The 17270-nt window shown below is 37.4% G+C and overlaps 1 protein-coding gene across 4 annotated transcripts in view; it reads left to right on the top strand.

Moving 5' to 3' along the window:
- Positions 1-579: 579 nt before the first annotated feature.
- Positions 580-17270, top strand: part of LOC143186985 (matrix metalloproteinase-14-like) — a 39717-nt gene continuing 23026 nt past the window's right edge. For all 4 annotated transcript variants that reach the window (XM_076390890.1, XM_076390889.1, XM_076390892.1 and 1 more), the window contains exon 1: positions 580-1324. In XM_076390890.1, coding sequence (XP_076247005.1) covers positions 1199-1324 — 126 coding nt within the window. In that variant the 5' untranslated portion in view covers positions 580-1198. The remainder of the gene's footprint in view (positions 1325-17270) is intronic.

Below are 17270 nucleotides of genomic sequence, written 5' to 3'. Positions count from 1 at the left end.
CTTAACACCTTGAGTGCCATGAGGGTCACTTGTGAGCTGAACTTGACTTTTTAATGACGACAGAGGGTCATCGAGTCTCCCTCATACTTGCAAGGTGGGTTGTATGACAACCAGCTATTAATTATCTACTCAATCTCAAAAACAGACCAAAAAGAATTCCCTAAACTGTTTCAAAAAATCACGGTGAAGTTAAAAGTATCCCACTTTTTAATACCCAAATACGCACAATGACATAGTTCAGTTAAAATTACTTCAAGCACCTCGCTAATTCCCAAACAATTGAACAAAACCTTCGTCATGTTAAAATTTCTGCTCAATTTCTCTCATAAAAATAAAATTCTATGACTCCTCACATTTTCCAAAAAAAGTCCACGCTTGAAAGAGTGAAGAAACCCACTCCACGATTTGCAGCCGAGTCAGAAAGAGGCAGCACACGTTGCGTAGCGCAGCGCCTTCAGCCGCGTAGCTGCAAGCGTCGGGATGGTGGTAGTCAGCGCGTGGTGGGAGACCTCAATAAAAGTCAGTGGCAGACTGATTGTAATTCAGAGTGGCGGTAGACACCGGTACCAGTCCCCCGTGCGTTGCCGCGTCCTTTCCCTCTTCTCGTCGTTCCTCCGCGGACTCGGTCCCGTCGTAGTCGTCCCGACGCCCACGCGTCGTCAGTCGCGCGCCTGATCGGCCCAGGAACCGAGGGGCAGCCCCCAGGGAGCGAGGTGCGTGGCAGCTTCGTGACGCCGAGAGCCCGTGGCAGAGGCGAAACGTCAGAGAGAAGTAACCGGTGGCGAGCGAGGCACACGAGGAAAAGCACGAAATCGATAGTGTCGTGGCAACGAGGTTTTAGACTGACCCTGCTGCCGCGCGACTCGGTCGGCCAGCCTTCGAGGAGGCTCAGTTCTGGATCGTTTTGCCGAGGAGCGATCGAGATCCCTGCCGCCGCGTGGCGAGGAAGGAAGGACCTCGAGGAAGGTGGCCAAGTCGAAGGATCGGTCGTGAAGAGAGGGTGAAGGGTACTAGAGGCGCAGAGGCTTCGTATGATCGAGAGGACACGTGGACCTCCGCTCGTCCTGCGATCCAGAGCCTGCTAACTCGCGTGTGCAGTGTCGGAGGAGCCTCTTTAGGAGGGCCCAGTGTTCGCGGGGATAAGACTCTGGTGATCCTACTGTCGCGATAGACCGTTTCGTGAGATCGTCGACCGAAGATGGCCAGGTGGAGTAGTCCTCTTAGCTTGGAGGGATCTATCGGAAGTGTCCTACTGGCGATCCTCTTCGCTGTCTGTGCGAGGACTGAGGATGAAGCTTCTGTCATATCGCAAACTGCGGCGATGGTAAGTGAATTTTATGATTCTACCTTGGGGACTTGGGGATTTGAGGGCTTAGGTGGTTGGGGATTTGGGTATTTTGGTGTTTGTGGCAAATCTTGGACACCTGGCCTAGAGTCTCGATAATTAGTGAAGTACTTCGACTAGATCGTGGACACCTGGGCTAGAGTCTCGATAATCAGTGAAGTACTTCGACTAGATCGTGGACACCTGGGCTAGAGTCTCGATAATTAGTGAAGTACTTCGACTAGATCGTGGACAGCTGGGCTAGAGTCTCAACAATTAGTGAGGTAGCTAGTCAAAGGCCAGAGGGGACACGTTAGAGTGACCACTTGACCTTAGAAATCGATCTACGAAATCAGTAGAGACTGTGGGTACCTTAACTATGACCCTCTAGAGATGTCCAGAGGAAACTTTCTGCCTGGACACTGTGAATCTCTTGCCAAATTTCATGAAAAAAACATTCCAAGTATTCCAAACTTTCTATACACTATTTCTCCATCTAAATCTCAAGGGAAGCAAAATTTAGCTCTCTCTTAACGAGTCCTCGTCCTCCCCTAAAGGGAATGGACTTGGAACGACGACAATGCTCGCGAATAAAGACCCCAGTTGCCTAGTTGCGCAATGAGGATCATTCCTCGATCCATCGGAAGCGTTTTCACGGTTCTTCCTGGAAAATCGGCCGCCACGGAACGCAACAAGTCCCTGGTCCGCGCGGAGTTTGCGCAGAGGAAAATACCTGCATAGAGACGGTCGGGTAATCAAAGGGAAAATTGATTCCCGCGAAATCTATCGTCCCCGCAGTGTGTCATGCACATGTGAGTAATATCCGCGCGTATTAATGGGTACGTAGTCTTTTGACAGCGCGAATAGCATTCCAGAGGAAACGTTTATCTCTATGACACTGATATACAGATTACGATGGATATCGAGGCTATCTTGGAAACGATTCACAATCGTGCGTACACTGATTCCGTTTCACCAGGGAATTTTCTCATTTGAATGGATTCGTGGAGCTTTGAATGACTAACTGTTCAACAAAGTCAATTCGTTACTCGTCAATTCTTACATCCCAGCAATGGACCACTGGTAGCAGCCCAACTAATCACAGTTGTGCAATGTCATTTGCGACTTGGAATCTAAATAGCGTCGAGAAGTTTCGTCACAGATGAGGAATGCTAGGTAGAACGAGAGGAATGTCGCATAAATAATTTGGTTAGGTTCGATGCATGGGTGTAGGTATGCGGAGCATAATGCAGAAATACTGAGAGACCGGTTTCCGACGTAATGACATAAGGTTGGACAATGTGACGTCACTGGGCTGCCTTCGCTGACAAAGTTCAGCTACGCGACGATGACTCGTGCCTGACCTTCGATTCATTGAAAAGTACCGGTTCGAGTGATCTTGAAAACGTTCCACTTGGGAACCTTGCGTTCTGCCTTCCTAATCCTAGTTAAGAAAATGGAAAAACGATGGCCAAGGAACATAGGACCGATTTAGTTTAAAGAATAATCAGCCTGTTCACTGTGGAAGGCGAGTTAAGTCGAGCCAGGCAAACGTTGAGTGAGTTAACTCGTGAACATTTTCTGAGTATATTTGTGTACGATTGTCAGTGTAGTGTATTATCGATGTAATTAGTCATTAATTAGTGTCGAGTAGATGCAAAGAAAAGAAATAAATAGTTTGAGAGTATGTAGAAATTTTTGCAATTCGTCAGTGTTTGTGTTGTGAATATGAAGCTCTGGCATTGAGGAAATGATTAGAAAATTAATTTGCAAGCCTAATCTTGGGAAAGGTTATATTCTACTGTCTGACTACAAAGTGGCGTTTCTACTTGCACTAAAATAGATGTTTCTGAAAGTAGTGTTATAATATCTCTAGAATTTTGAGACAATAAAATTAACTAACTACTTTAACAACTTACATACTTTTGTATTCGAGATATTGCTTTCCAAAATTTTGAATCCAAATTTTGTATCACTGCCTTTTTTCATCATTTATTTTTTTAAAAATACGAATTCTATCTTAGACTCCAATTAAGTTGTAAACTCATCGACAGATTTCACGTGCAGCTATTAATATTAGGATATGAAAACAGTAATATTGACAGTGGATTTCTCGAACAATATTTTTTAAGAACTCGAACGTGCGATTCGACGGTACGAGATAAGATTATTACACTCTATGCGAGAATTATTTCAAGTATTCCTTCCAGCAGTAGAATCAAACTTAAAATCAAATTGGGAAATTTCCAATTTATTTTTCTATTAACTTTACACACAATATAAAACGCAGAAATTTATTCAAAGTTTCTTTAAGTATTTGATATTGAAACTATTTAATTTGAACAAAATATTAAGCACAAGAAGTGTATCTTTTTTCGAGATACTTAAATTTAAATCTGAATCAATCATCACACCAAACAATAGAGATTTCAAATGTCAGTCAATAATTAAGTCTGCTTCAAAGGAAGATCATTAATATCGTGCTTTCAATTTCGTGCGCAACACTTAGGCAATCTCTGGACATGATAACGACGTAATTATCTGTCCAGGTAAATACAAACGCGAACAAGTTTATCTCCAAGGTTCGCGGTGCGTGAAAATACCAAGTGAAAGAAAACCAAATCTCGTACCCTCGATTATGTAACATTTGCTAAAAATTTTCAAAATCAACAATTTTGAAATTTTTGTCTTGAAAACTCATGACATGCAATACTCTTGCACATGGAAAAATGTATAATTTGCATTCTGTATATTTTTTATATTCATATTTTCCATACTTGCATAAACATCTGCACACTAGTCATAACTATTTAACGAAGTATTAGTAGAAGTACATTTACATACATGTATGATACTTAACGTTTTCATTTTTGATAACTCTGTTCAGTTTAATTTTGAAACACTATACAAATTTATATTATTTTATTATTATTTTAACGTCCCATCGACATCTAGGTCATTACATTTTATCAAATAAATTTGATTCTGTTCCTTAATTAATTGCATTTTTTATATGATTCTGCCATAAAATCACATTATTATTATTATTACTACATATTTTATATTAAATCACATGTACCTGAGTTTCCACTGGTTCAATTTCAGGCAGTTAATTAATCGATCATATTGATTGTAAAAAAGCTCGTAGAATCGAAGCTAAAACACACAGGATCGTTTAGAATTAATATAACGCTGCAATGGCTATCTTGCTGGACATTTTATGATCTTTTTAAATATTGACGACACATCGTAAACATGATTACGAACTGGGATTCTCTTTGTTCGCGGCGACATTCTTGCACGTAAAACAGGTGTACGGCTATTCGAGAGGCTCTTTGTACTTGAAGGAAGAATAACAAGTTTTGGAACCGAGTAAATGCTAGGAAATGGTTTTTTTTTATTGTTTATGACATGTATAAGAAAACAAGACCGATACATAAAATAATTATTTTGAAAAAACAGATAAGAGAACTGCTCCAAAATGTGAGAAATTAATTTTTAAATTGGATATAATTATTTATTCAGAAATTATTGGTGCACTGTCACGTATGATTATCACAGATTTTATCAGAATTTACGTGATGAAAGCACTGTCTTGAACCAATTATTTCATTCATCTGACAATATTTGCTTTGTTCAGATTTCGTCACAAATGCTCTTCAATTAGATTCATAATTGTGTACACTGACATTATTTACAGTCGAGTAAATAAGATTACTATCTCATATGTCGATGACGAGACGAAGTATTTAATTACAAAAAACTGACTGCACGATGTATGCATAATATTTAAAGAAATTTGTTTTCCAAATTAGAAGTCTGTTTATATAAAATATATTTAAAGAATTTGCTACATTTTTATTGAAATAAGATTCTGTATTAAATTTGATGAAGATTCTGAGAGACTGATAAGCTAACAATATTCAAATTACTTCGACTGGAAACTAGGCTAAATGCTCGTTGCAAGTAGTAAGAGTCGAGAACGTAGACAGGAGAATGGGACTTGCTTCAATCAGACACATCTCGAAGCGCACTCATTGTTTCCTGCTGCCTTGTACACTAAAAGATTAATTACTCGTTAAGTAATTAGCTTTCTCGATTCAGTAAACTCGATTACTAACTTCTGATTTCATTAACTCTGATAAAATACACATAAAAGCTATCTGTGTAAAGTTATCTATTTTCACAATTCCTTAACAAATGTTTCTCCAATTTTCATTCTTCTAAAATGGAAACACAAAATACTATCTTTTCCCCTAATTTTATTTATCAATGCACTGTGCAAAATAATTCAATCAGTAATGTGACATATCGTTCTCTTTCATCTTGAATCGTATCTTCATGAGAAATGCAGCTGATTAATCAGGAAGAAATACGATCACGTCGACAGCCGCTAATTTATTCAATAATTATCGCGGGTTCGTTCAGTGACAATGTAATCTTGGTACGTTGTTCGACACGTAGCGTTACACTTTGTCAGGACGATCTTGCCTGTAATTGACACGAATTTATGTCCTGGGCAGCGTGCCAACTCAAACAAAGACCAGCACGAGTGTCGTTTGATCTCCACAACTTGTCGCGGTAAAATTTGGGAAACGACCAATATGCATTTTCACAGATCATTACGCTGTAGCATAAATTGATAACAAAAATACATAACAAGGAGCACTCATATTGAGCATTAATAATGATTATTTTACAAGAAGCAATTTTTGTAATACTCTAATAGCAAGTAAGATAAGCTGAAAAGAAGATAAAACAGTACAAACTATATAAGTACATATAATTGTTGAAAAGGGTGAAACGACTCATGTCAAGCACCAAATAAAGCTCGTTTATTCATTAATAATGTTAAAAATTATTAAATCTAGTGTTTGTAGGTATTAGGTACTCAGAAAATGAAGTTAGAAATTTAGTTCTGAGAAAGATGGGAAAATTAATAGATTACGTGATGCAATAGAAGTTTAATCTAATTAATACTTATTTAATGTAATAGAGCTTAATCAGTCTGCTACATATTCCTACAAAGATCACCTAATTTCCCTAAAAATTTAATCCAATTTCCATCCACAAAACCCTCTAAAATATCATCATAGCATCAGTCCCAATAAAATTCGTGAAATATCTAATTTTTTTATAAACCTCCCTTCTTACTGACATTCTGTCTTTAGACATTAGAGACTAGTTCTATCAGTCCATTACTGCACAATACTCATTCACACAAAAAATCGTTTTCCACTTAGCTTCCCATTGGAGCTACCTCGTTTTTAATGGCTCTCTAACAAGTCTAATATAAAAAGAACTGCCCTTAAGACCAAAGACACCGCCACACCATCACAAGCAAATAATCCCAGATAACATCTGCCTCAGCAGGGTATCTCAACACAGAACCCTTTCTGTGTCGCCCAAAAGAGGCCTTTGTTTCGGCGATCTGGTCGAAAGACAAGATCTGATCGAGAGACAAGATCGGTAGTGGAAAAATTCACGATACATGGCAAGGTGCCAAGTCGTCGATTCTTTCTCGTGTCTCTTTCTCTCCTCCGCTGGATCATACTAGGAAATGGTAAATAATGTATGTGCCTCGACACGGAAATACAGGCAGCGTTAAAGATCGCGAATGCTGGCCTTCGACGAGGCCGATCCGCAGTCGGGACACGATCTAGCCGTCATCGGAATATTAACGATCGGGGGCAATAGGTATTCTCATCGTCGCTCTATCCCGCGATCATTCGCTCTTTTACGCGCCCATCCGTCTGCTTGACATTCATCTCCTTCGAACCCTGCAGACCAGCGTGAGCAAAATACTCGCCCCACACTTGGACGAGATTTAATCGAATCGACACGTTCGACTGACGATCCCAAACATTTTTTTGGGGAATTGATCGTAGAAAAATTGGAGAAGGATGAGCAAATTTAGTATTAGAAATATAGAATTATAATATAGATAGATATAGAAATTTTCTTCTGGATACATTAAAATCTTTCTTAGCTATGCAATGAGAGAATAAAATTCTTTAAACATTAATGCTTTGCAAGTAGTGTTTTTAAAAATTCTCTCGACTATTTCGTCAAGTAAAAATTCGAACATGTAGATTGATTTATAATTCAGCTATTTTTTTATATACTACAGGTTTTTAAAAAACAGTTGAAGAAGGATGAGAAAATTTATTATTTGAAACATATGTAGGTGCTATTTTTTCCTTTCTTTGGATAGAATATTTAGGAAATAATTTTTCTTTAGGGGCAATTTGTTTCAAGAAATTGGTTATTTAAAATGAGATGTCTTTGGACACTTTATACGTCAATTGGTAAATTTTTCATCCCCATTATTCGAAATCTGATCGATTTTCAATTTCGTTGACTTTATTCATTTTTTAATTTTACCAGTTTTCTTTGTGTTTTATTAGGACTTAGGATATTCAGGGACCAATAACGGAGAAAAACAGCTACTCTTCACGCCAGCTAATTATAATTGTAAAACCATTGGGTAATTAACTGTTACTTAATAACAACTCGCACGATACGAAGATAGTATTCAGGAGATATGTAGATACATTTACGCTTAATCGACCAGTTACAAATGCCTCACACGCTTGATCCTTGATATTTCGTGCGATGTAGTATCACGAGAGATAAAGCAAAGGGCAACTGACAAACTAGGTAGTGCAAAAATGTTCACGAATAAAAGAGAACATTTTTCTTGCTTTATTTTATGCTTGATACTTGCCTTATCTATTTTTCCTGAATATATTTAAAAGAGACTATTTTTTAAACCACTGAATTTTTCTGAAAGTATCAACTCACAAATTTTCAAGATCCAATGGCTCAAATTTTTTAGAAATTTATGAAACCTTTACAGCAATATAAAAATCCTGTTTCTTTTTCTTTTGAGATTGTTAGGGAACTTTTGATAAAATAGACTACTGCAAGCCTCAAAGTACTAAAAATGCCTCGGCTGAGTCACAAAGGCGACAGGTCGCTCGTCGAGCCTACCTACCGTGTCTTATCAAGCTTTACGGAAGGTACTTGTCGATGCAAAGATAGCAATGCTCTTGGCGACAGCTTATTACAATTACTAATCGCACTTGATCATTACTCAACGTGCACCAAACGTCTAATTGAGCGCAGAAATTGTAATTGTTTTGTTGCGCAAACACGATTCCCAGCCAGAGAAATGTTCTTGTGACATGCTACTGAATATGATGATGTCAGGATAATCAAATTTGGGAAAGATACACTTGTTATTGCACTGGCTGACTAGGCGCCTTTGTTGCATCTCTTTGTTCGAGCTGCATCCCTTTTTCGATTGTAATCCATTGTTACTACTGATCTGGATCGCAGACAATGGTGTTATGAACCGAACAAAGGGAAATTAATTTTGTTATTAATTTGAGATTAGAATTCAATTTTAATTTTAGGATTCAATTTTAATTTTAAGAAATTTAGAAATTCTTCTACAATTTATAGTCTCCAAAATCCAAACCTATTTCCCTGTTTGAAACACGTACTATTCCTGTCCCATGAGAAGTCTCCTGAACTGCCTCAGGAGCAATGCGTTCCAGAAGACTTCTCATTGAACACGAATATAGTATCAAGCACTTGACTTATTCTCCAAGCTACACGCTACAAGTAGCATAGCTTAAGTAGCATAGCTTCCACATGCTCTCAACACATGTCTCACAGTTTATCCTCTGCAAATTCTTGACTAACCATAAACAACGAAGCAGTCAGGATCAAGAATTATGTATCTACTTTGAATCCGTCATCCCTTCGCGAGCGTCCTCGTCTGACATTACAAGATGTATCGCTAATGATGTCACGCCTAACGTTCTCGATAACCCTTATTTGCATCTGCTGACATTGGCGCGCGATCGAAAGGCAGCGAGTCTTATCGTCATGGGGAAAGAGAGGAAAAAATAAGGTCTGATACGCATTTGGATCGCCTGTTCGCCCCGATTAGCGCAAGCCTTTGTGAAATCGCGTACACACAAGAACTACTTCCGGAGCCGTTGAATCAGCGATTCTGTTTTTCTGCCATCGTATGAATCACTTTATTTTATCGGCGATTTTTTTTTTCTCGCGACGACTCTAACAGATTGCAACACCAGTTTGTATCATAGGAGCTCGTGGGTCAGCAACCTTCCGCTTTTGAAGCATTCTAGCGGGCAGAGGAAGTGCGATGGCTCGTGTTGGAATGAAATAAATATTTGTCGGTCACGTGTGCGTTAAATTATTTGTGATATGGAAGGTAGAATAATTGTAGCATAATTTATTCAGTAATTAGGTGAGAATAATCGTGAAGATACTTCTGTGAGAGAATGTCTAGGAATTGGTGCCAGTGTAGCATGAAATAGTTTCTCAGAAACTGAGCAGATTCATGTTTGAAAATTTTAATTCATTCTGTTTAATATTGTAATTTTTATAAAATGAAATATTAATTATTTCGTAATTAATTCGAGGAACTTTTCTTAGAAAAATTAATTTTAATTTTCATCGTCAAGTTTGATTCCCTTTCTAGTGTCTCAAAATTAGGTGAAAGTATTGCAATCAATTTTTTTCTGAGTCTGTTAAAATCCTTCTTAAAATTAGAAAATAGAAGAATAAAAAATATTGATGCTTTGCAAGAAATCTCTTTTTCGCCAAGTAATAAATCAAACACGTAGATTGCTTCATAATTCAGCAACATTTCTGTCTCAAAGATAAATGAAAATATAATCAATTTTTCTCTGAGTTTATTAAACTCGTTAAAAGAATTGCAGGGAGTGTCTTCTTAATAATTCTCTCAACGATTTCGTCAAGCCAAAAATCGAACATGTAGATTGCCTTATAAATCAGCCACTTTTTATATAGTACACGTTTTTTATTGCAACCTCGACGCTGAATTCGAATAAAGCTAGACCTCGTGAGAATATCGCGATGGCTACTCTTGGATTCTTAACAGCCCCTGCGTGATACATTTTAATTCCGCTGGGGAACAGATTAAGAAAACGGACGTCGCGTTGCCTCTCGGGGTTATTCGGAAATCTGTTATCTCGGAAGCTATTCCGCGGGCAGGTGCACGCAAGATTTTAAATTGGCCTCTTAGCTGACCCCATCGCGGAGCTGGGTCGACTAAGGTCAGTTAGGGTCGAACACCTGTGCATATGCATCATGCTCTGGGATCAGTGGTATGTGATGAAAAAATTATTAACATGAAGCCTGGATCAAGATATTTCTCACTAAACTCTTAGTAATCATGTTCCCTTTTTATTTATTTCGCCAGAGAGCGACAAAGTCTTGTAAAAATTTTTGTTACATAATTCAGAATTGAAATTACTAGTATTTTGATTTTATACACTTTGAGGTTGCTCACGATTTTGTGTACTGTGATTGATAAATACGAAACTAAAGTGTTTAGTTTATTACTAGAATTTTTTGGACACCCAAACAATTTATTAAAATATTAATTAGTATAAGCAAGATAATTGATAGAATCATGTTTAAAAATAAATGTAAGATTCAGATGAAGAAACAATTCTTCTTACTTGTTATTAAAAGGTACTAGTTTTCTTTAAACGATTATATGATTACGTGTAAGATAACAAAATTACTTGCCCTCAACAAAGGCAGACATAAAGAAAGAAACGATACAGACTTGGTGACAATATTCTAACAAGGTGGTTGCTAAAATTAATTAAACCTTCAGATCTAGTAGAACACATAAATTGCCTGATTAAGGTAATCTTATTCTACTGCCGACCACGTGCTTGGATATTTACTATCACGTGAAGCTTGCCATACATAATCATGTTGTTTTTGAAGAAGCATATATAATTTGTAAATACTCTAATTTTAGATGTTATGATGGTGAACAATACTCAAATATTCCATATTTAGTATCATGATTATAGTAACCAAGATGTCGATCTTGTTTACCTCTCAGCTAGTAGAATAAGATCGTTTCTAGTCAGACAACCTACGTAGTACGCAAAGCCTGACAATAAGAATTTTATATTACAGTATGACTAGCCAGCCCTCTTCAAATCCTCCAGATGAAATTAAAAAACAAAGAAAAAGTGAAAAGCAATAAAAATATTCAAAGCCCATCCCATCATCGAGATCAAAGATAAGACTTTCCCTCAGCGCCGACATGCAAATGTCAGGGTTTCCTTTGAAAGCTCGAGCGTATCATCGCTGCATCTCGCGTTTAACGGTGCAGCAGAGATGCAGCGAGGTATCAGTTAGCCGCGGCGAGGCAAGAAGCGGACAAGTGTGGAGTAGCGACCCCGACCTTGAAGAGGTCTTTGTCGACGCGAGCATCAGTATTCAACGCCTTCGCGTCTTCTTCCAGCCGCTTCTTGAATACAAAACCGATACTCGATCGTCCACCGCAGCTTTGTGCGATCGAATAATATATTTTCGCGTTAATGGCCCCACCGATCCTCCCTGTTCTGACGCTTTTTACTCCTACGAGCGATATCGACACCCACGAAAGACTGTCATCGTGATTCTTTGCAGGACTGTGATACTGTCAGAGAGATCCGTTATTCGATCTCTGCTATATTTACCAGAATGTTTTGTCAGACAAAAATAGGAGTGCAACGAAGTTTTAATTATTGTTAATATTGTTGGCTATAAGGGCAGATGCACACGAGCGATATTTTGACGCACGATTTTGTTGCGATCATATATTTTTCTTTGCTTTCTTAATTACAAACAACGAAGACAGGCATACGATCGCAATGAGATCGTGAGTCAAAGTATGGATCGTGTGCATTGGTTCTACGTGGAAGTTATGGTGCTTTGGTTAGTTAAATACTTTATGAAGAATAGAAGATTTAGTGATAATAGGAAATTGTAATTTCAGCAGTCAGAACAAGTAGTTTGGAATTTTCTGTGCTGACCATGAATCTTAATTTCATTTTTTGCCTCTGATACCAATTTGATATTTCCAATATTTATTGATAATATACAGGAACTCATATTAGAGCTATTCACAGTAATTTAAATTAGTAATCTTAATTTTTTACTTCTATTCAATTTATTAAACATTCATGAATAATTAATCATTTTTCATCGTCTCTCGTGAAAGAGACTTTGTTATTACTTAGAATATAATTGTCGATAAAACTTTATTACTATCAAACAGTTTGATCTAGTTACTTGTTATTAGTTGATAGCATTTATCAGTTATTAGTAAATAGCATTTTTCGACGATAAAATGTGACAATGGGAGAAGTCAATGTAGTGGCAGTGAACGCGATCTTGGAGCGATCAGAGCGTGAACAGTGCGCTAGTTTTAGCATCCCCCTGATCGATAACGTGGCGACATACTCCTGTAAATGGTGCATATGGCTTGGAATAGTTCGATTTTCAGGCTATCGATTGTTGGGGGAGAATTGGAGTGCGCTCGTGCCTGTTCTCCCCCATGCACGTGTGCTATAGGGGTGTCGTTGACCTAATCGTCGCTGATAATTGGCAACTTGACTTCTTGCCAGTGGATGCCTAGGTATTTCTGAGCACGTTAAGATATTTAATTCTGTTGACAAGCAAACATTAAGAACTAGATAGCACGAATCCAATTTTGTGCAATTTTACTTAATTACAGTTGGAAACTTATGGGATTCTTTTTTTCTTTTATTGTGAGAAGATTTTCAGATTCTCGAGTTCTCAAATCTTGAAAGTTTCTTTTATTATTGAGAGGTCTTAAAATTTTCAAACTTTCAAATTTTTAATTTCCCAGATATCTAAGTTTCCTCATCTTTTCTATTCTTAATATCTTGTTAACTATTGACCACACGCCTTCAAAAACTCTATAAACACCTAAAAAGTAATTATCATTCAAATTCAATAACTAAGGTTGTTTAGCCACAGCTGAAAATACTCAGAAAGAAATATAAAAAAATTGGCAAATAGTTAAGAATCAGATAGCACATTTTCTTCAGTCTATCATCAAGATAAATTATCATTCTCAACGACATAAAGATCCTCCTCAAATTTCCAAAGAATTTCCTACTAACAGAAACCCCATTAAATTCTGCAAGAACCTAGATCTAAAACTGAACGTGTCGAGATTCCAGAAACCTGTGCATCATGCCTTATGCATCCGGTGGCCCTTAGAGCTACGAGTCACGCTCTGCATTGTTAGAAAACGCGATACAGGTAGCAAACAGTGCTTCCAGAAACCTAGTAACAGCAGTCAGTTTGTTCCATGAGGTTCTTTTCGCTCCCTCTCACGAAAGTATGTGCAGCGATGCGTTTCACTGGAAAGGCACACTCTTCTAGGCACTTTATCAGTGATAACGCGGGAAGATAAGATTCTGCAGATAGATAAACGGGCGTTACTTGGGAAATGTTGCACGCGCGATCTTCTGCGTTCGTGATTACAAAAATGGAACTAGACTATCACTCAGCAGAGCAATTACAGTGGTGTTTTATATTCTTTTTTAATCGTTCTAGGTTTATTTGCCATTTTTGTAGACCTATATTTTGTGATCCTCTTTCATTTAGTAGACGTAGGTGGATTTGCAAGGAATGGAAGAATTGATAACTCTGAAGTACAGATATTCTTTTCTTGGAATGGAGTCTTTTTTTTGGAAATTAAAATTTACTTTGTCCAATTTCAGTTAAAAAGCTCATTCCGCCTCAAACTCAAGAAAATTTCCCAATCTAAAAAATTTCGTATTCGAACTATGCCACGAAAAAACAAGCTAAAAGTGAGGCACACACAAAAAGGGAAGACCTTTCGCGTGATCTCAAGTGATATTCAAAAGTCACGGTTTTTCGCGGCTCAGGAGCGCAAAATTTACGCTCAGAGGCGAACGTTTGGCCTTTGAGGTGTATCTTCTAATCTGATAGGTCACTGGTTGATGCATCGGTCGACCCAGTTACCCGGTTCACCTCGTTACTGCACCAGTGAATTCATCAAGCCTTACCTACGCAGAGATTCCCACCGAGAATCGATCAGATGGTCGAAGGGATTTCAAATTTCGCGCGTCTGAGAGGCAAAAATCGACTAGCAACAATGTACAATTCACGTCTTGTGAGAAGTCCTCTGGAAAGCATTAGAGGCAATGCTATCCAGGGGACTTCTCATGGAACACGTATAGTGCCTACTGATTCTCGAGTCGTTTCTGGATCGTTGATACACATTACGTGGACACGTGCATAAGAATTCTCTCGCAGGTAGATAGACGCTACAGATAAGAGATTATTACGAAATGGAAAACAGTGATTATTACGGTGCGAGGCTCAGAGGCACGGATTTCGTGCGAGTTTAAAATCGGGTCATGGAAACGGGGCGTACGTCAGTTCCTGATAACTCGGCCAATCAAAGTGTCAACTTTTCGACAGGTGAACGAGCATCCGACCGAATTTATGCAACGATCGCTTTGAAAAGTGTACCGCGAGCTTATCGTTTCGTCATTGGAACGTGGAACAAATTTGAGGGATTTTTCTTAATGGAGATGGCCAATTCAAAAACAAAAGAATTGCAAGAAAATTGTGTACGAAATTAATTTATGATGGGCTTCGAGATTACTGGAAAAAGAAGAATTTTCCAATATTTTTTTTAGGTTTCATCAATTCTATATGGTCCATACTTGTTTGTGTTTTAATTTAATTATATAAAGTGGAAGGGTATATTACAATCTTTTTCAAGCAATTAATCTGCCTGAGATGACATTATTTTTGTTCTTAAAGTTATTGCATAGAGGAGAGTGCTAGAAGTGGTTTTTTTAACTAGACTTAAAAGAAATTAAAAAGAAGAATATTTTTTACTGATACCCAACAAATATCTACTAATTAGTCTATTCACAAGAACCTAAATATTTCATAAATTTATACAGTGCAGAAGTGCAGAAACTTAAATTGAAGTATAATTTACAAATTTAAAGAAAGAAACAAATTTTACCAGTGCCTAATTTTAACCCTTTTAGTACCGAATAACAATATGTCATTCTTTAAAGACAAATTACTTTGGTCGGCACTAAAAGGAGCAATTACCCAATCGGTACATTAAAAAATTAATAAAAGAATTGGGTTTCTATTTGAGAAATAACATGTAATTACACTTCCCCATTTGTCAACAGCGATATGATAGCGCGTTACATTATCGCGACAATTTATTCCCCTACATTTTTCCTTATCTTCGACCAAGGAAGAACCATTACTTGTTCAAATCATGTGAATCATCATGTAAATTCAAACAATAGCATGCAATACTATCTATCGTTTATCAGACTGTTCTATAGATTGTTAAAACAATATATGACCGAAAATTGAAGGAAAGAAGAGATTACCTGTGGATAGATTATTTAAAAAATGTTCATTATTATCTAGTTCAATGACTGAACAAGGGTGTCACAAACTAAGATAGATATATACTGGCCAACTATGGAGAAAGATAGTAACTACAGAAATATGTGAAATTGAGATTTTTGCATTTTTGGATAATTTTGAATATTTTGTGTTTTCTTTTAGTGAAATTAAAAGCAGCAAAGTATTTTTAGTAGATACTGCTTTTGTTCTTAGTTGAACAATATAATACTGAAACACACCTACATTTTCATTCTTAAACATACCTCAGAAATTTTGAAATTCCTCGATAATTACAAATTGATGAAACTGTAAAGCATAAATCCCAAGATGAATTCGAAGATCAACTAAAATTTTTAAGATCGCTGTATTCGATCAAGGACAGTATATCGATTTATTCCTAAAATATTCTCAATGACTCTTTTTTCTCTAAATAGCTCGTAATCAAAGTGACATTAAAGTCCCCCATTATCCACAACATAAAAATCCTTAAAATCCCCACAAGGCTACGATATTAATCCAACCGACAGCGCAGCCCATGATTTTAAATCGTATTATCGTGTGCTCTGCACGTTCGGAGGCGGTTCTCAAGGTAGCCAGAGCATAAAACGTAGTATCGTGCTTCGCCTTAACAGCCACCACAGTAATTACGTCAACGGCGACGATTATCGATTAGCAAATTTGCGAGAACACACGAGTCGAAGAAAAATTTCGATCGTGTCCTCGTGCCTTGATTAGCGTCCACCTTCGCTCAAAAGTGGAACTCTAAAGCAAGCTTCTTGGCTCAGGAGTTGGTCGATTCCTTTAATCTGGGGTGCTAATGCATTTCTGATAAATTTAAATACATAAAAAAGTAGAGAATCGAATAATTTGCAAGAATATATAAAATAGCAAAATCTAGGTGCTATATTATTTTTGATAATTAAAAAAAAAAATTCGACTGAGGTGTTTCAGCCTTTTAATCGAACTCTGAAAAATAGGAGTTTACAGAAATAGTGGATTCATTTCCTCAAGCTGATTATCTACAGTCTACTCAACTCATTATTGTGCATACAGTAGCCAGACCAAATTATGAGGATAAGTAAATGATTGCATAAGAATGAAAAAATAATTACATATGTGTGCACAGTCGAAGTTCTTAGAACTAAGGTTCAGAGAAAAGTGGGTGTCAATATTCTATTTTCCTTACTCATTTCTTTCAAGTGCAATAATAATTTCGGTCCTGAAAAATGCATACGTGCATATTAGTGTTCGTTCTTGGTTTCACGTGTGCACGTTTGCGCGTGCTGGATAATTGCAATGCTGCCACTGTAATTTACGACACAGTGGCTTCTCATTTTTAATCTTCAATCTTCTTGAGAACAGACCCGTGGTTCGACGAATCGTTTAAGGTTTCTATATCGACTCGTTTGAATGGAGCGTAAGACATATTTCTCACTTGGAATACAATTTTTTAAAAGAAACGAAATTTCTTGCGTCACCTTGTTCGTTTTAATACAAATTAGGACAGTGTAAAGTCGTGGAGTCGTAAATTCGTAATCGATAATGAGACACAATTAAATAATCAAGTATGTGCATGAGATATTGGCACACACCTACGATTCGTCACGTCATTAAGGAATTTGCGATTCGTCATGAAACGAGGATGAAT

This window comes from Calliopsis andreniformis, unplaced genomic scaffold (assembly GCF_051401765.1).
Source record: "Calliopsis andreniformis isolate RMS-2024a unplaced genomic scaffold, iyCalAndr_principal scaffold0022, whole genome shotgun sequence".
Lineage (NCBI taxonomy): Eukaryota > Metazoa > Arthropoda > Insecta > Hymenoptera > Andrenidae > Calliopsis > Calliopsis andreniformis.
This window is presented reverse-complemented; position numbering and strand designations above follow the sequence as displayed.